This window comes from Desmodus rotundus, chromosome 4, assembly GCF_022682495.2.
Source record: "Desmodus rotundus isolate HL8 chromosome 4, HLdesRot8A.1, whole genome shotgun sequence".
Classification (NCBI taxonomy): Eukaryota; Metazoa; Chordata; class Mammalia; order Chiroptera; family Phyllostomidae; genus Desmodus; species Desmodus rotundus.
This window is the reverse complement of record NC_071390.1, coordinates 136,294,327-136,319,682: the sequence shown is the minus strand read 5'-3', so window position 1 is coordinate 136,319,682 and position 25,356 is coordinate 136,294,327. Positions and strand designations below refer to the sequence as shown.

General features: G+C 39.7%; 1 protein-coding gene across 2 annotated transcripts in view; it reads right to left on the bottom strand.

Annotated features, from left to right (window-relative positions):
• Nucleotides 1–25,356, bottom strand: part of MKX (mohawk homeobox) — a 62,919-nt gene that overhangs the window by 150 nt on the left and 37,413 nt on the right. The window contains exons 6-7 of one of the 2 annotated variants that reach the window (XM_053923401.2): nt 2,633–2,666; nt 2,380–2,527 (exon numbers count right to left, since the gene is read on the bottom strand). In XM_053923401.2, the coding sequence (XP_053779376.1) occupies nt 2,380–2,527; nt 2,633–2,666 (182 nt within the window). Of the gene's footprint in view, nt 1–12; nt 2,528–2,632; nt 2,667–25,356 lie in introns of those variants that run through there. The other variant, XM_045195558.2, reaches the window with a different exon arrangement.

Genomic DNA, 25,356 nt, shown 5'->3' with positions numbered 1-25,356 from the left:
CAAAATTCATATGAGGTCTAGAAATTAACTTTTATTTCAAATCTGTCAAGAACTCCTGACAGTTATTAATTTTATTAAAATGATTACATATGGCAAAACAAAGCATAGAGGTAATTCTATTTCTCTACAACATAAATTATGAGTTAGATTTTCAGCTGCTGGCTCAGCATTGTTCAAGATTCTTTTAAAGGACTGGGGGGACTTTAGTTTCCAGAGAATGTTAAAGCAGCAAGAGAAAAAAAGTTAAAAGTAATTACAATTGGAGATATTGCCAAGGATGTGCTAATTACAAAAACTTCTTGATGTGTTTATAGGCTAGACTCCAAACTTTCGTATTTAAAAAAAAATTACGTGAATAGCCATCCTTCATTGGCTTGTCATCCATAGTTTACAACATAGAACAAATTTGTTGATTCTTTTTTTAAAAATGGCAAAAATGAATTATGGCTAATTCAAATGAAAAACAACCAGCATCCATTCATCTAACAGGAATATGTCAAAATGAAACAATTTCATTAAAATATTTAATACCAGAATAACTTATAATAGTATGAAAAAGAGTGAAGTACTTGTTTTTAGTTTTCATTGATATGATCCCATTGTGGCAAAATTGTTTTACAAAGATGAAACAGTTTTTATCATGGAGCTGTCACTACTTAAGGATGTAAACTAAAAGACCACGTACTTCATCTGATCATACAGTCATAACTTACGTATCTTGCTTTGCACTTACTGTTACTGCAAACAGCAACTTAGAAAACAAAGTAAAAATATATATACAAAATATTTTTATATCAAATTATCTTAATTACACTAAATAAACCCAATTCCCAAATGCTATGTTACACGAAAAAGTGTCCTACAATTTATGTCAAGATTGATACTGTCTACATAATAACTAGAGCAGCCTTTGGTTTTAAAAGCATTTTGCAAAGTAAAAAAAAAAAAAATGTCGCCACATGGCTGCATTACTGGCTCTCATTCACACTCACAAAATGCTTTCCAGTTTTTAAAAAAATTACAAAATACATTACATACACAAAAATACCATCCCTCATAAGAGAGTCAAATCCTTTTTATTTCTGTGTAGCACATAAACGCTGTTATATTTGGCATCTCCACTGCTTATTCAAGTTTCAAGTCTCCCCAAGCTGATTAGAATATTATTGTCTGACTGAAGGAGATAGTCTTCTTTCTTGATATTGATTATGCTCACTCAATGATAGCGTAATTTAGAAACAAAACGTTCTTTCTTTTAATGCACAATTTCACTTAATTTTTACTTTAATATCCTACTTGGCATAATTCAGAGACTGTTCAATGTTTTGCTGTCCATATGTTTTAAATTTTAAAATCAATTTTATGTATGTATATGTATATTCACAGAGATACATTTCTTTCACTATCTTGTTCTCATTGCAAAATAAATTGCCCTTCGGCAATTGTAATTTGAAATGAACCAAATAAAAGGTTTTTACCCACTCCTTATGAAAAACAATTTGCACCACAAAAATAACTGAACTTTAATGCACGCAAGGTAATGTTTTAAAACTATAAGTTTAGTTCTACATAGGAAAATTTCCTGTTATCTATATAATAAACTAAATACTTCAGCAAAACTCGAGAAAAAGAAAATCCAAATTGATTCTAAAGGGCATTGTACTTTCCAGAAGTGCTTGAAAAAAGTTTTTCTGATCACAACGTAGTCATTGTGATTCTTCTTAAATGTACACATTATGTGATCACTGCACCTTTCACTTTGGAAGTTTGGAATGTAGCAGATACGCAGGCGAGACGCATGCATAAAAGTCTCACTGGCTCTCTGAAAAGCACACTGAACAATTTTACATACGACAGACATTTTTCTTAAAGGAACATTTCATTTGGACTGAAAGATCTCCAAATTTTAACACGTGACCGATTGAATATGTTTCAAGGGCTTTCTGCAGTTACGGTTTCGGTCCTGGACGGGTCAGGCCCATCTGGAACAGCACACGGACTAGCAAGCGTTACGGCGTTGTCGTTTTGAGGCATAGCTGCTCTGCTGTGCCCACGTTGTAGCTTATTTTGGGGAAGCAAGGCACTTACTGTGATGGCAATGCAGACGTTGTATGCATAGTTTGAGTAACATAAAATAAGTTAATATTTTAGATTAAAGTGAGTTTTTTTATAATTTATATGTCTTTTACAGAAGCAACTAAATGATATATTCAGGATATTTAAAAATAAAAAGAGGTTTGAAAGGGAGTCATTTTCACTCCTGCTTCAGCTCTTAAGATGAGGATTTATGAAAAAACACTGGTGTGAAGGACAGCCATTGATCTGAAAAGCGCCAAACTATTAAAACTGCTGAACCAGTGGCACTTTGACCGTCTTTACTTCTGCTATATGCGACGACTTCTGGATGATGCAGCTGGTGGTTCCCTGCAGCTTGTCTTTCCCTTGTGCGAGATTTGTCAAGGCCATGGCTGCATTGATCTCCTTCCAGTACGTGTCGTCCTTGCTCGCTCCCTTTCTATTAGCTGCACTGAAATTAAGCAAAAGAGGAAAGAAAATGATCAAACTCACTGCATGTACATAAAAAATGGCATCGCTGAAAAGCACAAGTGGCAAATGAAAACTCACTGCTCACCTGTCACCTTTACTGGATCCATTTTCCAGAGTGTCTGTAAAGAAAAGCAAAAATTCAATTACTTTTTTCCTTTCCTTTTTAATCTCAGGAGTTTCATCATCAACTGCCAGGAATAAAAGTTCACCAGGCCCTGGCTGGAGAGCTCAGTTGGTTAGAGTGTCCTCCAGACACACCAAGGTTGTGGGTTCGATCCCTGGTCAGGGCACATAGAAGAATCAACCAGTGAGTGCATGAATGGGTGGAACAACAAATTGATCTCTCTCAAAAAAAAAAAAAAATCAATCAATAAAAAACTTTCAAGAAAAATTCATCAATAAATGCAGACAACTGTAACTGAACAACAATAAAATAATTTTAAAAAAGAAAATATGCTGAAAATTAGTTTTTACATAAAGTAGTTTAAGATGCAAAAACATCTCTTTACAAAGAAGCAAGCATATGATGAAGACAAGTAATAAAGAATAAAAAGTAGCTTTCATACATATACAGAAATCTGAGGTTAATTTATTCTGAGAAATTGAGCATTCTTACAAGTAGGCAAATGAGACAGCCAGGTTCTGCTTCCCGTCCTACCCTGCCACTAAGCTGCAGTGCACCTCTGGCCAGAATATGGTGCCCCCCCACATCTGGGGGTCAGTTTCCTCAACTATATAATGAGTATGTTCCTAGAAGATCTTCAGGGTGCCTCTGGCTCAATATCCTATGATTTCATGGGAATCAAACCTCCACCTCTGAAGAAGGACTGGCAACTAGTTCCCTCTGGCTGGGTAGCGAATGAGTCATAGACCCAACGCTGACAGCAACACAGGAGTCCCTGGCATATTAAAATAAGCAGGTACCCATCTTCACGCTGCAAAGCAACTCTTTTCCTGCTGCTCCTTCACTCAAAACACTAATGTCGACCAGTACCAGATCTATATAAAGAGACAAAATGGGTTCCTGTCTTGATTAAATCTCTCTGGATAGCTCCTCTGGCTAAACGAATTGGGAACACCAAAGTGGACAGATAGAGGGAAAGAGGGGCTGCCAGCATGGCAGGGAGGTGGGGACAAACAGTGGGCCTGGGACTCCCCATCAGCCTGTGAGACCCCAAAACGAGACAGTGGTTAAGTCACCGGCATCATTCTCAACAACCACACTACCGGATAGCTACCGAATGAGGCACTCCACCGCACCCAGGAAACAGGACCAACAGTGTTTGCTCCAGGTTCTCCTTTCGCTCTATGTTCTTTGGAAAGCTGTCTCTTCCTGCTCTCAGGCCTTTCCCTTTTTTCACCACCCCCGACTCAATATTCTGAAAGCAATTTTTTCTCCGCAATGCTTGAGGCTGGTTAGGCCATGTGGCAAAATTTCTGGTGCTGGGATCTAAGACAGTCATAGAACTAGAAGAAAAACATCAACATGATCGTAATATTGTTCAACCAGGGCAAAATTCCCATGCAAGATGCGGTCAAGAGAATATAACCAAGGAGCCATGTAGATAAGGCAGCTAAACTTCGAAGCCCTCTACGAAGCTAAAGAATCGGGAAAGCCCACTAACTCATCCTAAGCCAGGCGTTAGGGTGTAGATAGGGACACAGTAATGGATCACTGTGAGCTCTTGCACAACCTTTCACCCAGGGATGCTGGGATCTTAAAGAAACAAACAAACAAAAAAGCAAACAAAACAAAAGCATTTAGTAAATGAATGATAAGTTTGTTAGGAAGAATCAGTGAGATAATGCATGTATGACCTCACATGGAATAATGAGTGGGATAACCACTCGTTATTCCATTAGTTCGTTTGGACTCCTTTCGTTTTAGGGACCTTTGGGGGAAATAAATGGATCAGTGAGCTGTTGGATGGTCGGCCTCTGCATCTTCTGGCTCCTCTTAGTTCTGCCTGGGTGGTTAGCTATGCTGCTGTTGCTTTTGAAAATTTTAGAATTACAAAACTACTCACGTAAATGGAGGGACTTTTAATTGACAGGACTCTGATAATCCTCGTGCACAGATCATTTCCTAAGTGTCAGGCACTATTCTAACTACTTTGTGTCTTAACTTATTCAGTATTAGTGCCCCTGTGTGTGGCAGCATGTCTGCGTTATGTCCGTTAAATAATTCTTTGTTTAGTGCTGTTACCTGTGAATCGACGCAGGAGTGCCAGACACAAGGTGCTACCAGAACACAGAACAAGTCAAGCCTTTTGTTTAGGAGGAGGAAAGCCAGCACATTGGACATTTTACAGAGGGGGGAAAAAAGAGTTAGGCCTTTGCTCAATTTTGCCCACAAATTGCAACAATTCTGTTGCCAGAGTGAAGCAATAGGTTATGGAGATATTTATTCAATGGAAAGACTTGGCAAAAGCAGAATAAGTTCCATGAAGCTTAAATAACATTAGGGAAATAACAAAACATAATTTAGAAAAGACCATGTAACCGATGCTCTGGCTCACAAACCCAGCAGTCTCACACACTCCACGGGCCAGAATCCGACTCCCCACCTGAATGGTCAACCTGAGAGTGATTATGGCACCGACTACGAGAAAGGAGCCTGTGGCCATCAAATATGTAATGGGTTACAGAGCCCAGAAATGCCAGAAACGAGTGCAGCCTGCTTGTGGGAGGGGAACATGTAAGGTCCACGGAGAGCTTCTATGTGAGAGGAAGAGGGAACTTGTAGGTCCTGCGGTCCCCTGAATGGCTGCACTCCCTGGGGCTGCCTCCTTGAACCTGTGCCACAGAGAAACAAGTTTACTACAGCCTCCTGTGAGATTATAAAATTCTGCTTACTCTTTGGGTATATGTGCTTTGCAGTTTGGTGCCTATGAAAATACCTTTGAAGTACAAAAACACAGACTCCAGTCCCCACTTGGGTATTCCTAATTAGTTTCACAAATTTCAACAATGTACTCTGCAGTACTCAAAAGACTGAATCCTTTATTTCATTCCTAAGGTGGATGGGCACATGCAGTGTCATTAGCTATGGGGTCAGGTTCCATTCTCAGCAACCGAAGAAAAGTCTTCAGAAGAGGTCATGGAGAGGAGAAACATTCTGATTCTCCATCAGCAGCAGTCGATGCTAAAACAGTGTGTACCAAAGCTGCATGTCAAACATTTCAAACCAACAGGAAAGAGAAAGCGGACTGCTACAGCTTTTGGGGTCTCTGTGTCCAGGGTCGTTCTGTTGAAAATCTGAACTGGTGTTAGAAGGGCATTCTTTCCTGTTGCTGCTACGGGGGGCTGCCCGTCGCCCCTGCGACAGCATGCAGCTAAGAGCCACCTCCTGCTGTGCGGTGTTTCCAGTTTCCAGACCTGGCAGAAGGGAGATAGCGAACAGGAGTCTTTTACTCAGAAATATTTGTGTTTTTGTAGGTAAGCAAAGAATATAAGGATGTGGGAGTTTGGGGAAATTTTTTTCTATTTGTTATGCTGAGATAAAATCTGGGGAAATGCCTCAGGTATTTTAGAGAACTGGCTTCATTTGTGGGGAACTCAGAAAATTTACACTTCACAAATTACATTAAATAATTGTATTAAATATAAAGGTTTTGGGTTTTTTTTTTTTCTCTTATGCTCTTTTCCTTTGAAGTTTAAACTTGCTGGCTCTTATCCGGTTCAAATACTTGTGCCTTTTCAGTCAACTGTCAGCATTTAAGGAGTGGGGGGTGTTAACCCACCACCAGTGGCTCATGCCACTTCTGCCCACTGAAGGCAGGCGGTCTCACCGCCTCCTCTCCACAAGTGGCACCCAGTAGCTCAGTCTGACAGGAGGAGGAAGGATTCTGAACGCTGCTGAAAAGAGAGAAACTGTAAGTCTGAGCTAGAGCAGACTTTCGCTGTTGTTAATTAGCATGCACAGACCTCAGCCTGACTGCCCCCTACTTTCAGCTCAGCTGTAGCTCTCACTCTGCAAGTAGCTTGGCTCAGCCTCTCCAAAGTCTGAGCTAAAATGCCTTTTTAGACTCTAACGTTCCAAAAATCAGCTACGCTGTCAATTACCATAAAAGCAACTGGTTGGCAGTAACAACGTATTAAACCAGCCAAAAGAGCGTGTTTTAAGACCAAAAAAGAAAAGGAAAGAAAAAAAGAGGTGTGTAGTTAGGAAAATCTTGAACGCTGTAAAACCCAAAGCATGCTGAAACTTACAGTGGGGCTCTCCTCGGTCTGGACATGGGTTTCCTTATACAGTTAAGTAGAGACACAATTATGCAGAAAATTCAGATCTGCTGCAACTCAAGACGGGTAAGCACAAAGCTCTGTGGGCAAAGTGTCCATATAAGTTTGATAAATGCTATTTAGAAACACATTAATTCTGGTATATATTCCTGAAATAAGTTATAGTCATAAAAAGAGACAAAAATATGGCCAAATCTTTTGCTCTGAGATTTTTTTTTCAAATTTAATCAATAAGCTCTAAAGTTAGGAATGTTTTTAAATGTTTCTCAAAGTATTGCTCATACCACTAAAATAGAAGTAAAATTAAGTGTGATTAAGAATATGCATATCTTTAATTAAATAATCTAAAAGTCATATAATATGCTTCCCTGAGTTACACTAGAGAGAGTCAGAGCTCCAGATGCTTGGCAACTGTGTTTCCTCACACTTGGGTCAGTTTGGGGCCATGACTGGTGACAGCAGGTGTGGGCAGCCAGGGCTTCGGTGTGTTTCTGATCTCAGAGGTCCCAAGAGCCCCCAAGACAACAGAGCAGTTTCTGGAGTAATTACATACTTGGCACAAGTGAGATTAAAACAAGACTCTGGTGAGGAGAGCAGATACAAAACCTCACTGAAGATTCTGAGACTGATGGCTCCAAATTTTAGGACCTTACACGAATGGACTGAGCAATCGCTGGGCTCCCTGCTCCCTCCACCACGGCCTCTCTCTCTACCGCCACCCGCAGGAGATCCAGCCTGGGCGTGCGCACCCACAGACTGGGTCCATTATGGCTCTCTGTTCCATTCGTTTTAAATGTAGCACATGTTGTTTTTCTCCAATAAGAAAATGCAGGTTCACTGCAGAAATCTGGGGAAAAGTGTTAAAGAAAAAATAAAGGACTTAGGGATACCTGATATTAATATTTAGATATACGGCCTTCCAAGCACATTTATAGACTTTTTTAAAAATGGCATCATTCTGTATGTATTTTGTAACTTGCTTTTCTCACTGAACTTCTACTTTAGCCTTACCCTGTGTTAATAAATAGGATAATAATCTACCATTTGGTCTTCCCTGATGTGGTGGTGGTTTTTGCCTGTGAAGTAGAAACAACTTGAAAGAATTCGAAAGCTAGCTTCATCTAAAGTAAACGTGAATACTGAGAGACTCCAACATTACAGGAAGAAGTTGTCTTTGAAACAGCAATTGCTAACACTGATTGAACGCTTATTTTTATGCCTGGCATTCCACAAATGTTATCTGTGGTTAAATGCTTACAACAACTCTGAGAGAGCATCATGCCCCGTATTGACAAATGACACGGCAGGTTAGAGGAGTTCAGAAACTCGCTAAGGACTCAGCGGCAGGCCACCGGGGTTGTGGGACTCAGTTCGCGGCCTTGGGACTCTGAAGGTCACGTTTTTTCACTGCTGCATCCTGTTGCCCCGGTGACCTCAGTTGCTAAAACCATTTTCTTCAAGGACCCTGGCAAGGCTGAATGCATTGTTTACATAGAAAGTCTGTGAACTGACAACCTATGAAAAACCTACTAAACACCTTTTCCTGTTCTTTTTGCTAGTATTTTAGTCCTTAGAGCTACAAAAAGACTTTTTTTCTTCTTACAACTTAATCTATAATATCAAAATATCTCTCCAAATCACAGCATAGGGAATCTAAATAAGCTCTCTTGAGCTCTTTTTCACACTTTAATTGGTGACATTTTAATAGATGTGGTATCTGTATAATCACTTCTTTTAGCGATATATTACTGCTAAGTAATTTCTAGACAGCTGTTGTGCAACACTTTTAGAGGAAATTTTTGTGGTTATCCTCTCTTTAGAGTAGAGCTTTTGAATGAGCAAAGAGAAATCATTCTAAGTGATTTTTTCCCTAAAAGGAAGGGGAGAAAACCACCCAATAACCTGTATAACACTTACCTGTTGATGACTAACCTGCTTCTTCCAGTTCCACTGACCAAAGAAATGAGTTCCGCTTTAAAACCTCAGGAAGGGATTGCAGCTAAGCTCGGTGACTATCAAGGTTACTGCTCTCAGAAGAGTTACTGGAGCCTGAGTTCTTCGAGCCTTGAGCTGGGGGAGCTTTGCAAGCTTTCTGAATAGTGAGAATTATTCAATAAAGTCCACCTCATCTTCATGGATGGCTCTAATATTTTTTTTCCTTTTGTAATGTACTAGCTAAATTATTTATCCTGGGGCCTTAAAGAATGAGTGGCTTCCAAGATCATTTCAGAGTTCAAAGAACAATCTTTTCCAAAAATTAAGCCAGTGTTTCCTCCAGCCATGACTTCCACCCTCGGGCCAAAGATTCTTTTCCTTCCTACTGCCTCGCATGTGGGCTGGCCTCTCCATGTCTAATGATGCCCAGATGTCCTGGATCCACAGGACCCCCACCGTCACTGCCTTTCTGTCAGTGCACCATCCTCTCTATCTCCTGCCAGGAGATAAAAATGAGAGAACACACCCTTCTATTTTGGACTGATAGAGAAGAGTTGTTCCCTGGTCAGGATGGGGAAAATTGACATCTCAAAGCTTTCAGAATAGGTTCTATTTCCATGAACACCACCAATAGCAGAACACCTTTATTATTCCAGAGTAGCCATGTCTGTGGGTAAACCTATGAGCATACTGACTGGTTCCTTATCAGTTAGGGAGCTATGGCTTTGGTGGCTTTCCTTGTTAGGCAGAGTATAAAGGTTTGAGGCTGGTGGCTTCTTATTAAGTCCCAGCTGTACCTTTGTTCTGGTAAAATGCACAGCTACCCTGACCTCATCAGTCTGGGCTAGAGAACGAAAGGAGTAGGTAGAAAGTGGAATTTATAACTTGAAAGAAACTTTGAAATAAGCAGAGTACCACCCAATTATAATTTCTCAATGTCACTTTCAATCTTTTCCACTAAATATATTAAATATTCTTGATGCTAAGCTACTCTGCATAGTGCCATCTACCAAGATTGCTCCTCTGTGATTTCAAAGGCTCCACCTTCCCAAAGTCTAAAACTTTCAGTCTGAAATTTCACTTTGAAGATTAGAATGAGGTCTATGGGGAGGAAATTGTTGGCGAGTGACCAGAAGATCTGGAAATGTTAAATATTCTCATTTCCATTATTAGCTCATTGTTATGAGCTATGAGTGTGGTCTGGTGTGAAGCACGAGGCAGCGTTCACAGTGGTTGGAGCTGAGATGCTGGAACCAGACAGCAGGGGCTGAACCCTTGCTCCCCACATACTGCTTGTGTGACGGCTGGCCAGTGGCTTGACTTCTCTGTGCTTCAGCTTTCTCACCTGTAAAATGGGGCTGATAGTACTAGGTGCCCAGTCTTGTTATGAGGACACATGATTTAATATTTTGTAAAAGATTTAGAAGAGAGTTTGAGCACATATATCTAGTACTACATAAATTATGTAAAATAAAAAAAAAGTTAGCTTTCTCATTTCTTTTACATCTAGAATATGCAGTTGAATGCAGTCACCAGAAAAATTTGTATTGCTCAGAGGTTTAATAGGAAAATCATTATGTAAAGATGAAATACACCAACCCTGGGCAAAGCCCATCAGCTCAGATGAATGGATTAAGTGCGCAGAATCCATCATCTTCAAAGACAAAATGGCTTTCTGACGCTACTTTGTGCCAAAGTACTGTAACATGCCAAGACAAAGAGCACTGGAGCCACATTAAAGAATATCTGCTACCTTGAAGTGTCTAATGGATTTTGTTACTTCATGTTCTCCAGGGGACTATTGGAGATGTTCCCCAAAATGTTTCACCCATGATAGCTCAGTTTGCAGCCCAAGTCTCGGAAAATGACTTCTTAACTATGCATGCATAACTTTTGTGTGCCTGTCTGTTAGCACTAATTGTTTATAAAAGCTGCCTTTTCTACAGGCAAGTTGGGCTACTGTGTCTGAAAACTGGATGGACTTACTGATTCTTAGCTAAAGCTTAATGAGGGCTGTTTCTCCTGAGATCAACTTTATAGCTGCCACACGGCAGTTCTAGAAGGTTGACTTATTCAATAAATATACAGCTGAATAGTTTTCAGTTACAAAATACTAATACGACTCTATTCAGCAAAAAGACCCTTTAAGTGAAAAAAAATATGCCTTTGTAACAATCTAGAAACTGGCCGGAAAGTCTGGCTCCATCCCGTATTTGACAAGGTCTTCAGTGTCTCTGAAAAGCCATCCTCTGATGAGTGAAGAGCCGTGTATCTTTGAGTTGGCTCACATTGCTGCCACGCTTTTCAAATTCCTCAAATAACCGTCTCTAGAAATGACACTTCAGCCTAGGAGATCTTAGTGTCGAACCTGTCTGACTGCATTAACACCAGAAAGACACACTAAGAGAGATGATGTTCACAACCTCCCTTTTCCAAAGAGTAGCAAGCGGCAGTTTCCCTACTCACAGTTCATCTGCTCTATTTATTAATAGAAAAAAATTCTTCTAGACATAAGATGAACAATATTACTAGTCTTTCTTCTACATTTTAAATACATTTCAATGTTCTTAATACACTTAAGATGTTAAAACTATACTTGGCATGTCAGTGTTCTGTGTTCACACATTTCTACATTTAAAGGTTCTGTGATTTTCTGCTTTTAATTGCAGAAACAGTCATTTAGAGTCTAAGCTGGGAAGGGGAGGACTTTGAAATGAAACTTGGAAAGACTTTTGCTTATGGCAGTGACGGGCAGGAGCAGTTAAAAAGGAACTAGGCATATAGGCGGAGGTGCCTTGCCGGGCCTTGGCTGCGGGTGGAGGTCGAAGAGGACTCCTAGTCAAGAGGTTTCTGATGACCTGTTTTGACCAAGATAACACCAAATAACCCCTCCCTACTTTAAAGCTTGCCAGAGGAATCCACATCCCAAATTATTTATTAAATTCCAATGGCATACAGATCATATTCCACTATCATCACCTACATTTAGAATACAAGTGATCTAGAAAAAACTGGGGGATAACTTCCTTAAGGATAACAAGTTGATATGTTTAGGGAGAAAACAAAAACATTTCATGGCTCAAAACCACCTTTTTGTATAATAATTTGTCTACGATACGGGGTGTGTCTTAGGAGCACAGGACGATGTTAGCTGACTCGCCAGCTAGGTATGTGACCTCGGGAAAATCATTTGTGCACACTGTACCCAAGTGTCTTCACCTATAAAGTGGGGCTAAGAGTTACACCTACTTCCCCAGGTTGCTGTGAGCAGTAAATGATGTACAGGAAGTTCTCACTTAATGTCCTGGATAGGTTCTTGGAAACAGACTTTAAGTGAAACAGCATGTGAGGAAACCAGTTTTACCATTGGGTAAGAGATAGAAACAAGAGTTAAGTTTCTGTGGTATTTTCTGGAAACAAAAATATCGCCACACTTCTAAGTAAAGACCCAAAGCACTTCCAATATTAAACATTGAATTCAATGTGAGCTACACACACATTTAAGAAAGATGAATAAAAGCAAGTCAGAGAATTCTGCTCCAACACTTTTATTCCAGTTCAGAATCTTGGGTGGTGGGAGCCTGTCCTGGCAGCTCAGGGTGCACTTCCACACACCCACAACCACGGAGACTGGGACAATGGGGGTCATGTGCTAACTGACCTCATGGGCACACCTTTGGGACAGGGAGGAAACCGGAGCACAGGAGAAAACCCGCACAGACACGGGGAGAATACGCTAACCCACGCGGGCAGTGGGGCTGGCAAGAATCGATTTTTTTCTCATCAACATTATGAGAAAATGACATTGAATGAAACAACGTTATTCAAAGACCTGCTACACTAAGTGTAAAGTTCTTGGAACTGTGCTGGCGCATAGTAAGTACAGGCTATGGCGCTACAATTCCTTAAGGGAAGGGGGGACGTTCAGTCAGCCTTCATTAGTCATGGGGCCACTCCAAGTCCCTTGGAGGTGCTACGCCCTCCACAGGTGGGTTAGAGGCTAGCACACCCTAACTTCTAACCCATCTCCTCGGGATGCTGTAGGAAAGACAATAATATCCGCAGGAGTACTTCTCAAAAGGTCAGGCTCCTGTCCTGTCTCCGAGTCCATGATTAGGGAGATAACAGACAGGTGAGGGGCAAGCTCCGCAGGCGTGCCGCCGCAGACGGTGGAGGGGCCGCCCCACGAGCAGAACTGTGGTGGAGCGTCCGAGCAGACCACTCTCAGTAAAGGACGCCGGGATGCTGCAAGTCCGGGCGTTCAATCAAGGGTAGCAGCACAGGCAGTATTGCTTTGCTACTCTTCAAAAATTATTATGGATTCCTAGTATTCCAACAAGGGTCACATAACAGTCTTAGGGCCGTATTTAATGAACCGAGCTCTTGGTTCTCTCTTCATGTGAATAGCAGAGACAACATTTTTATAGGGAAATAATTGTTCAGAACATTATAGGGAAATATTGCTCAGAACGCAGCTTCAAAAATACTTTTCATTGTCTATTTTTTGCTTAAACACAAATATAATATCACTGAAAACACTTTTTTTTGATAAATAACTTCACTTGAATGGCGCTATTTTCCCCAGTTATTGCCACTTTTTCCTACGCTATGACATATAATTCAGGGACAGTCATTTCAAAGTTGAGAATGAAGGCACCCAAGGTTTTTATTGTAATATGTTACAGACTACTTCAGAATAATCAACTCACCTTCCCTCTTCTAATTGGAACAGCTATGGTAATAATAGACTGTTACAAGATCTGTTTTCTATTTTGAAAATAAACATGTTGGCCAAGCTCTATATTGCTGTGATGGTGAGGCCTTTCATTTTTGTAATCTTGTATTTTTTATCTTTCCTTTGGGAAAATAGGGTGACAAATATTAATCCACACAGAGTTATCAAAAACTAATTATTCAACCTAACAGCATTTTTTTCTAGGGTAGCATAATAAGCTTTTACAAACTAAAGTAAACTTTGTCTCTGCTGCTCTCAGCAGAATATTTTATTCAGGCCTGCATCCGAAAGAACGGAGCATTGTTTTTATACTTCAACATAGTGATGAGGTTTTATAAACAGTTTTTGGTTAGTTTTAATCTGTTATTTTTACAGCAGCCCCTAGAGGTAGGTGGAGCTATGTGATCTCTAAAGAGGAACAGGGACAAGGCAATAAGAAGCAGAATCACCGTGCAAACAACGCAGCCACCACAGAGACCAAAATTACTGAAACAGAGCTCACTGGTCATGATGTTGAATCTGCTTGGGAAGGAGCAATGAGAGGGTCCTGTCTTGCCTGCTGATGGCTTTGTTTTTGCACAACAGCAGAAGGGCATACCATCTGGGACTGGAGGGCTGAAGAGAACCAAAATGCTAATGGTAGTTGTCTCAAAGCCACCCAAAGGCCCAGTCACAGACTGAGAGCTGCAAATGACTCTTGGCTGGGTGTCTGCTGGAGAGTGAGCTGAGCTGGTTCTTCCCCAGAGCATGTGGAGCCATCCCAGGCGGGGACCACTGCTGTCAACAGCCACCCAAATTAGATGGAGCAAGTCTAAACAGTAAGGCTCCACAGCTTTAAGAAATGTAATATTCAGGAGGGGTAATTTGTGGGTATCACAAGATATTAAAAACATAGCACTTAAACATGAATCAAAGAAATTATAAAAAGAGAGAAAGCACCCTAAAGGTCTTAGATTAAAGAGAGAGAGAGAGAGAAAGAGAGAGAGAGAGAGAGAGAGAGAGCTCGATGACTACCAGGAAAGAATGAGTATAACATAAATAAAAGTTTTGCAAAGCCATTTCATGGAGATTCAAATACAAGGGAATGGCATGTTCACATGATTTAAATATATTTTAATGTCAAGCAGCTGCCATACATATTGTCTTATAAATGTCATATGTTGTTATAAGTAAATAAGATACCTTAAAAATAAAAGAAAAACATTTATTTTCATCATTAAAAATTATCGATTTAGAGAAAAGGGCAATGAACTTAATAATGTATTTTTGGACTAAATGCAGTCCTCTGCTATTTCTTATATTTTCTACCATTCACATACACTTTTTTAAGAAAGCTATTTTTTTTTTTGAGAGAGAGAAAGAGAGGTAGAAGGGAATGGAGGGATAGAGAGAGGGAGAGAAACACTGATGTGAGAGAGAAACATCGATCGGTTGTCTCTTGTATGTGCTCCAACCAGGGAACAAACCCGCAACCCAGGCATGTGCTCTGACCAGGAATCGAAGGGGTGACCTTTAGCATTGCAGGGTAATGCCCAACCAACTGAGCCACACCGGCCAGGGTCCTTTCCCATACTCCTTGATGACTTTAGAGAGAAATGTAATATTTTAACAATCAATAACACAAACCAGTTTAAAACTAAACAGAAGAGGTGGGGGAGGCAGAAAGCTGTGCAAAAAGAGAAAGCAAAAATCACAGTTCCAGAGCAAACCAGATCCACTTACCAACATACTTGGTTTTGGTGATGGAATGTACTCTGCATACTCAAAAGTGATTTAAAACCCAAATCCTCCAATTCTAAATTCTCTCCAGACACCCAGAATAGATGGTGAATGAGCATTGAGAAGAAGATAGCAGTTATTGCCTTGAATCAAAGTAGTATATGAAAGAGTCGGGCTATCATAGACAAGAGTAAATAAACCACATATTTTCATCACGGAAGCACCAAAAAACTTGCCTTTTTTCAGTGTTTTGGGTTTTTTTTTTACTTTTTTGCTGGGGGTGGCGGGGAATGGGATGGGGAATAACATCCAGGAAAAATCGTACATCTCTTGAAAGATTCCCTAGCTCTTGTAGGCACGTGGGGTAGTTGTAGTCACCTTTCCACACTCAGGAGGTGGAAGCAAGAGGGCTTGGTATAGCCCAGTCACAGATGGGTGGGCAGAATAGTTTCTCGTAAGAAACCAAGAGATGTGAGGGCCCCTCAGGCTAGAAATGTACCACACACCACCACTCATGATGCCCTCTAGTATTTCAGATGTCTGTCCAGTTACACACGCACCCAGTTCATGCTTAGCATGAGTGAGCCACTCTCTGTTATGCACACGGTTTACACAGGGGTCCAAGCCCAAGAGAACTGAAAGAGGAGAAACCATCCTCCTACTGTGGGAGGAGAAACTGTTCTTCCAAGGCCACCCACAGTGGTTTCCTAACACAAGACTTTACAAAACACATATGAAGAAGTAAGCCATTGTCTCAGGCCTCTGGGCAGCATTTAAGGACACAGCCCTCAGAAGAAGACAAGAATAGGAGGCGGGAAGGTGGAGTTGGTTAGTAAGGCTTTTTAGAAAAAGCATTTCTTATATTTTCCTAACTCTAAGCAATTATATACATTATCCAGCTGGTTTTCAGCGTCCTTTAAGAGGTTTGTAAAAGTCACCCTATAAACTAATTTATCAGATAATGTACATATAGACTCTTATTTGGACAAGAAGATGCAGGAAAAATATTTTCTAAGTGAAGGAACAAGGAATCTGTATGTGTGCTGGCTCATCTGAACTCACAGGAGAAGAACAAAGAAATGAAAGATAAGTGATGAGGAAGGTGAAAGTATGAAAATACATTGATTAATTATTTACAAACATCATAATAAAAATAATTGACAGGGCTCGAAAAAGCAGCAAGTGGGCCCAGAAATGAAAAAAACATGATGATTTTTATACTGAAGAAAAAAAGGAAGTAATGGGAGTTCTGCAGGGCCAGAGTTGGCTGCTTTAGAAACAGGAGTCAGAGTTTATGCTTAATTGAAGAATTATTCAAACAGAAGTCCATGATAACTTTGGTAGTCTTTAAGACACAGAGAAAGAAAATAACCCATTAATGACAAATTCCTACAGCTGCTTTTAATGGGATTCGCGTCCTTTTTGTTTCTTTTGAATTGAGAAATTGAGCACACCTGTTCACTACTAATCAGCTCAAATGGTGTAGGGTGGATTGGCTTAATCACACTTGATTCCTCCAGCAGTGAGGTACACCAGAGAGAGGAGAGATTTGGAACCAGAGAGCTTGAGGCCTGAATCCCAGTTCTGATGCTTATTAGCATGTGGTTTGGGGCAAGTTACTTAATTTCTGAGTCTCTTTTATTTTTTCCTCATCTGTAAAATAGATACAAAAACACTGCACAATAAGGACTGCTGTAGAAATTAGTAATAATCACTGCAAAACACCAGACACCCAGTAACACTGAATAAATAGCAACTATAACTGTTCCACGATTGCAAATACTGTTTGTGTAGTGGTAGCAAGTTTTGCTGAAGGCTGAACCTGGGAATGGAACAGATAACATGTAACACAACAATTCCAAATAGTTTTTGCATTTGAATTGTCTCAGCTGGGTCAAGGGCAGCCATGTTATGTCTATGGTGCTCTGTGGTGAAAAATCCTTAAAAGAGCAGGACTGCGTGTCACGGAGACATCGATTCTGCAATGGCTCAGAGGAGGCCACTGAAATTGCTTAGGAGCCATAACACACAAAACATTAGGATGGAATCTTCGATGAGAGTGAAAGTGAGAGTGAGTACCAAGGCAAATTTCAGGATTACCAAGGCAAATACCAGTCAGCAACTGGGCTTCTGCTGTTCATTTCTGGGGCTGGCCCATGGAACCACTATTGGACTAGAGGTTTACACATTACCCATGCAATCATATAGATGTGTTAGAGCATTTTCTCTTCATTGTGTGGGGAAAGTGTTAAATATGAAGGTCCTCTCTCAAGATAGAATATACCATTTGAATCTGGGGGAGCAGCTTTGGAAATTCCCAGTTTTTAAAAGCTACTTCTCTAATCCTTATCATTAAGAATTTCCTATGAAGACCTAACTAACTGGTACACCCACTTTTCACAAGGAGTAAAATAACTACTTAGAACATATATTTCTTAAAAGACATTAATTGTGTCACTGCTTTATTCTAAACAACTCTACTTGGTATCCTTAAGTTCTTAGATTGACTGAAGCAAGAATATATAGATTACTTCAATTCCTGGTACCTTACAAAAAGACTGACAATTATTAAAGCGTTCTTCCCAATGCATAGCAGAGTGGGAGGAATACTCGATTTCCTTTGGAATATTCTTTGCCACCTTTGGATGCCTGGCACTTTGACAGAGGATGGGCAAGCACATTGCAGCAAATCAGAGCTTACCCAAGCGAAAGACAATTTATCTTACTGTGAGTGCCAAGTGGAAAACTACACTTTGTACGTGGCATTTTAACCTCCCCCCTACTTTTGGGGGCATAGTTAAGGACCAGGTTAACTTAATTCATGGTGATAACAATAATTATGGAGTATTTTGCAAGTCACAAATGTGCAAGTAATCTCATTTCCTTTTTATGTACACTCGTATCATTTCTCCAGTTTCTGATGTTGAAAACTGAGACTCAGAAAAGCTGACCGGTCCAAAGCCAAATTCTTAGTAAACAAGAGGACCAGTAGTAGAAGCCAGATCTCCCAACTGTAAATGCAATATAATTTGCTCTTCTCCATGTTGTCTTCAGTGACTTATTCATGGGTTCATGGGTTCATTTGGCAAACATTCATTGAATGCATCCTATATAGCAGGCACTGTGACAGTTGTTAGAAATACAAATTACAAATGGATTTCATTACCAAGCAGTTCACAGTTTGGAAAACAATGACAACAACCCAGTGTAGTAAGTGCTATGGGAGCAATGGCAAGGGCAGGGGGTGGGGTGGGGGCGGTCCTGAAAAGGAGCTGCAAAGGAGATGAGGAGATCATATACCCTTGGGGCAGCATGGAGAAAGGGCCCTGGGCAGTTGCTTCCAGCAGCAAGCAGCCTCCTCCGTTCATGCCAGCATGCCCAACCAACATTTATCTGGATGCCTAGACCTGGAAAAGATGGAAAAGCATAGGCCTGAGGTAAAGATGAGCAGGAGGTACCAAGGTGAAGTGGGGAAAAGCACTCCAAGGTGAAGGAACAGCTGTATGAAGGCCAGGGTCATGCCACTGCACTGCTCCTCCGGGAAACTCTTTCTGGTGAAGCTGAAATACATGAGGTGTGTGAAGGGGCTGTTGGGAAATGAACCAAGGGAGATGAGCAGAGGGCAGGCATTGAGGAGTTTATGCTTTTGGTTGCCAAGAAGAATGTGAACTCTATCCTGAAATGTATGGAGAATGCCTAAAAAATGTTTAACAGTGACATAACCTGATTTGGATTTTAGAATGATCCCTCAAGCCTTAGTAGAAAATTAGATTTGAGGAGCCAGGCAGAATCATGGAAGGGACCTAAGAGAAAAGTGAGGAGTCTGAGGATTAAGGAAATAGCAGCAGGATGGATGGGAAGACAAGCTTTGAGAGAGATTAGGAGGGCAGAGGTTGAATTACTAGATGGGGTTTGGGAGTGGGAGGCAGGAATTGGTAATGTCCCTCAGATTTCTGCCTTGGATGACTGAGTTAAGGAAGAAAAGAGGCAGAGCGAGTTTCAGTTTGGAGGAGACGGGTCGTAATAGGTTTGATTTTGACATGTCGAGAGGAGCAGAGCTTGGAGGACCTTCAAGTGTGGGTGCTGGCCATACTTTAGAGATGCATGATGCTGCCTTTGACAGAAAAGAGAGAGCTTCATTGCTGGATTACTTAGAACATGTTTAGAAGTATTCTGATATTTCCTCCTCAAAGCATGCATTTTAATATAGAAATATATCAGTATATAGGAAGAAGAGGTATACAAATAAATACATAAATAAGAAAAGGTCTAGACAAATGTAACTACAGAATAATATTTTGGCACATAGATTTAAATGTTTTCATGTATTCTTAGCTAATATTATTCAGCATGTGATTTAAAAAAACAGTGTAAAATACCAAAGTCTTGAAAGATGAATATTTTAAAATCTTATCAGTCACACACCCTTAATGCATATCACATTTACTCTCAAAAGAAAATGTACACCTGAAGGGTGAAGGGGAAAGAAACTGTTTCCTTAGTGAAGGAACAGAAGGAGCGGAGGATCTATCTGGCTGCTAGCCAGTCGGAGAACACTGCAAAGCCAGCAGTCACAAGGCAAATCTCTACTAATCCAAAGTTCTCACTTCTAGTCCACCTTTGACATGAAATATTTAATAGAAACTTCATTTGAACCATGAAATGCCCTTAAATTTTTTAATATTGGATTCCATATTATGCTAAAAGAAGACAGGATTAGGTGACTGAAAAGAAACACATATTTTTTAAAAAGAAGAAGAAAGGACTAGTGGAAAGCATAAAACGGTTAGTGAGAATTTCTACTGAAAACCGAAAGTTAATGTCAACACGAAGTTTCTTGCCGATTGAGGACAGATGCTTCTTAAAGGATGGGTAAATCAATAAAGTTCACTTCCCAGTGGCACTTGGAACCACAATTTTAATCTGTTGAAATGGCACAGAGACAGCAAAAAGCAAACTACAAATGAACAACAACAAAAAAGGTTTTGTTTTAGAAAGAAACTCCATTTAACTGGTTTCCATTCGAGGTTTCTATATTCAGCTCCCTAGAGGGGAATGAATATTCAGCTTCCCTCAGGAAGGTGGCTTTTTGCTGGGTGCGTGCATGATGTCCATTTGTCTTGCATGTAAAAACTAGAACATAACAAGCTTCTAATCATCACTTGTTAATGTGAAACAAAAAGAATTCTTTTTTCCATTGAAAGCAGATTGTAGTAAAAAAGCAGCATTCTCCAAGGTCATATGCTATTGGCAAAGCTCAAAAAAACCTTGTAGTCCAACTTGCTTATGTTCAGCTGTGTTTACTTAGACTTAACTTGACAAAGTCTGCCTCTGATTATACTGAGCAGTCATCTGCCCACAGATGAATAGACATTACACAAACTTTTGGAGAAAATGGCATTTGGCCTCCATAATTTTGGAATAATTTACTCTGTACCCTCAACTTAAGACACCAAAATGATCCACAATATGTTTTGGGGATTGAAACATAAATATTCCATTTAACAGAGGGAGCCGCCTCTGTGACCTTTCTGGATTTCAGGTGCTTTACTAACGGTGGATGGTACGACTTTGCAAGGTGTGGAGTAGCCTGGCAACAGGCAGTTTCAGGGGACATTTATTTCAGTTTTTTCAATAACCATCAAGATTTCAAGGAATTTCTGTAAACAAACTGTCACTTAAAGAAAATAACTTTCCATCAACTTTTACAACAAGTCTCCAGAACAGAACATGCATATAAAAATAAGAGTTAGCTAAATTATTTCCAGAGACTGTATCTTGGAGTAATGTTTACACGATCAGTAGAAAGCAAAGGCTCAATATTTTACCACTCTATCTTACACTAAATGCAAAATTTTGCTTTTGGAGTAATGTAAACCATTTGCATGGCACAGATCGGATCTGTTTCCAATTATCCAAGAATGGATTCTGGCCCATCGTATTTACTTTTCTTGATGTTCTATTTACATAACAAAAGATATACATACTTTCCTCCCCAAACTAAGGTTGTTTCAAAGGTGGAAGTGCTTTTATATTCCCCAGAGATCAGTCAGTCAGCAGATCTCTACTGTACTTGGCTAACAACTGGTAACACAGTAGTGAACAAGAAGATGCTTTCTGTCCTCTGAAGCTTGCTCAGTGAGATAAATGATAAATTGAACACATATTGTCATTTTCTAGCTTGCTCATTTTAATTTCTACAGTTAGGAAGAGTCCACCCCCCACCCCGAACGTAAGGTATTTTCTTCCCTGACGGCTGTTTCATTATTTGAACTAAGAAGGGTGGAGCCCTCCATTTAGAATGCGTGGGGGTCAAGGGAGCTGTGAGTGCTCCGCTGGGCCGGCTCCCTCTCACCGTTCCAGCTCTGTCTGTAGAGGGGTTAGTTTTCAACTGATTCATGTAACGCCTTCTATTTTGGCTTTTACTCTCATTTACTAAATTTTCTTTGACGAGTGCTCTGTAAAATGAATGAGTGTGAACAATGGTGCTGCTACTGTTTCAACAACTGCCGCTTGAAAGAATTGCATTGACCGATGTGCCCATGGTACATTCCCACGTTGTCTTCTCTCGTTATGCTTTTGCTTTGAGATTCACAAAAGTTGAATTAATATGTATAAATAAAAGAAGGAATATGTTTTCCAAGGTGTGTGCCTTTCAGGTCAGCAAATAAATCTGTAATGCATGCTGGAGACTAGGATGGCCTCCTTATACCAGTGTCTGTGAGAGAAACATTAAGGCCTGGTTAGCTCTTAATGCAAAACGGCATCCACAATCATTTTAGAAAGGGCAGATTCCTCTGATTCAACGTGTAGTTAGAGAAATGAATCCAGGAAAATGAATTTCAACCATTTGTCCTGAAGCCCAACCACATGACAAAGCCAGAGGCATCTCCAGAGCTTCTGAAGTAACAGCAGGACAACTGGAAAGGCTGCTGCTTGAAAATAACACTCACAGCCTATTACCAAGAGCCTACAACAGCGCCCAGCAGAGGAAGGTAAGTGAGGTTAGAAAACAGAGGGGATGGTGATGACGAACTCCTTTAACTTTACCTCATCAGGAACAGAACCACAGAAATGGAGATCACATGGAGGGTGATCAGTGGGGGCGGGGGAGGGGTAGGAGGAGCTGGTGGGGAAAGGTACAGGGAGTAAGAAGCATAGTTGGGAGGTAGAAAATAGACAGGGGGAGGTTAAGAATAGTAGAGGAAATAGAGAGGCCAAAGAACTTATATGTACAACCCATGGACATGAACTAAGGGTTGGGGGATGCTGGAAGGTTGGGGGGCAGAGTGCAGGGCAGAAGGGGAAAAAGGGGAGAAAAAAACTGGGACAACTATAATAGCATAATCAATAAAATATACTTAAAAAATTTTTTTTAAAGAAAACACAGGGGATGACCTTAGATTTTACTTTTTAAGCATGGAGGAAGTGGGCAGTCGATACATCAAACTTCCAGTGATGGGAACCCTGTCAGAAGTGGAGCTACTTGTGGGTGGCTTCTTACAAAGGAAAAATCAATTTGTGAATGGTAGCAGATAGGATCTGGATATAACTCTGCACAGAAAGCAGTAAGGCAGCTCAGTCAAGGCTACCAGGTGGCAGGCAGTGTTTTGTCTCAGAATGTGAGTCCAGCCATCGGAATCTCTAGCCACGCAGTTCATTCTTTAAAACACAGAATTTAACACAGAAGAAAATGTTGGTTACGGATCACTGACAGGAATTTGTTTGCAGTTGATTCAAACTTATATGGCCCTCCCAATTTAACCAAAGTGGGGAGGGAAAAAAAGAAAGAAAAGCTTTCACAACCAAAAATCTCCAAAAATTTCCTATATTTTCTGGTTGCATTTCTCCCAGAACTGAAACAACACAAAATAACAGCACCTCAGTACGCTCACTTCCAGCTCAGTCAGGAAGTGCTGAGGTACATAAACATTTTTTATTTCACTTTTTTTACAAGAAGGCGACCAACATTTTCTTAGCATTCCAAAAAGCTCCAGGTTTGGAATACATTTTATTTAAATGTCAGCAAAGGAATTTGCTCATCATTCAAAAAGCACTTTTTCTTTCCAAACTTGGAATATATGTAGAAACTGTACTGTGAATGGAATTACAAAACGGCCCAGAGCCACAAAGGGAAACCCATTTCCCAGTCTTCAGAAGAACTCTGTAGGAAAGTATCTGTACTGGGGGCAACAGAAATAACAAGAGACATTTACGTAGCAGAGCTTATCAAGTGCTTTCATAATCACTATCGACTGCTCCGTGCGGCAGATATTTTTCTTTATTTCATATACAGAAATAAATAAAAAAGACGATTTACCTAATGTTTCTCAGCTAGTTAGTGGTAGAGAAAAAAAATCTGAACCTAGATCTGCAAATCCTAAAACCATAATCTGAAGGCACTGACTGAAACCCAAAAGCCAGCATCATAGTTAATGGGAAAATACTGGAAGTATTGCCACAAACATCCGAAACAAGATAAAAATGTGCATCACCATTATTTAACACTGTGCTAGAGGCGCAATTCAATGCAATAAGCCAGAGAAAGAAACCCATGGCAAACATTTCAGAAAGGAGGTAAAACCATCACTATTTGCAAACACTATACCATATTTTGCCATGTATAATACTCACCCACGTTTTTGGCCCAAACTTTCAGGGAAAAAAAATCTTTTGTTTCAATTTTTTAATTCAATTTTTATTTATGTATAAAACTGATGATCATATTCCAGGGAATTATTTTACATACAGACATCATTATTGCTTTCTAGAGTTACACTTTTAACACATAAGCATAAATAAAAGAATTAAAAACATTTATATAGATACAGAATTAGCACTACCACTGTATAATATGCATCCTTATTTTTCCCTCAAAAATTTGGGCAAAAAGTGCTCATTATACATGGCAAAATACTGTAATTTTATTGGGTTGGCCAAAAAGTCTGTTTAGTTTTTTCTGGAAAATAAAACCCACATTTTTCATTTTCACCAATAACTTTATTGATTTGGATATTTTGAGTGTGTCGGCTATCTCCTGCCATTGGCTTCTAGTGGGTAGAGGCCAGAGGTTCTGCTAAACATCTTCCAATGCATAAGGCAGCCCCACAGCAAAGAATTATTTGGCCAAAATGTCCATAGTACCAAGAAACTTCGCAAACCACTTTTGACATGTTTGCTCAGTCACAGCAACTTCTCCATACACTGCACAAATCTTTCTTTGGTTTTCAGTTGCATTTTTACCTTTCTTGAATTAATACAGCATAATATGCCAAGAATGTTGTGTATTTTCTTGCATCTTCAATATTACAATGACTGCACAAAAATTCACCTATTTTGATAAGTTTTTTTTAAATGCACGCTGATATGACAGCTGCCACAATACAATGTAACAAAATTGTTTTGAATGAAGTTAAAGACAATTAAGCACTACTATAGCCATCATACAGAAAAAAAAAAGTAACAGAGTTTTTGGCCAACCCAGTATTACTTCACAAGAAAGTCTAGTGAAAAACTATCAAATATGATAAGCAAAGCTATGGGCATAGCAGAATATAACATTAACACTGAAATCAGTGTCTTTCTCATATAAAAAACAACAATCAGAAATATGTGATGGAAGAAGGGACTCTACTCACAGCAACAAAACTATAAAATGACTATGCATAAATTTAACAAGAAACGTGCAAGACCTATTTAATGGCCACAAAATGAGACAGGAACAGATATACCAACTTTTGTATATCATGAATATACACCATAAAAATATTAATTTTTATAATTGATTCATAAATATCACAGTCCCAATACATAAATGTACATACATAAATGTAACACAACCCAATAAAAGTAACAAAATTTTTTAGTGGCTAAGTTGATCCTAAAGTTAATATAGAAAAAATAAATAAGTGATAATAGATAGAAAAGTATGAAAAAAGAAGAATGAGCTCAGCCAGATATTAAACATATTCTAAAACCTCGATAATTAAACTGTAGGGCTAGAACATAAGTAAAAAGAAAAAATCAGTTAAGGATAATAGAATGATTAGATAAATTCAATTTAAAATGGGGTATTTCTAACCAGGGAGGGAGAAGAAATTCAGATGGATCAATAAATTGCATTAAGATAACTAGGTAGTTATATGGGAAAAAATTAAGTTGGATATATTCTTCATACC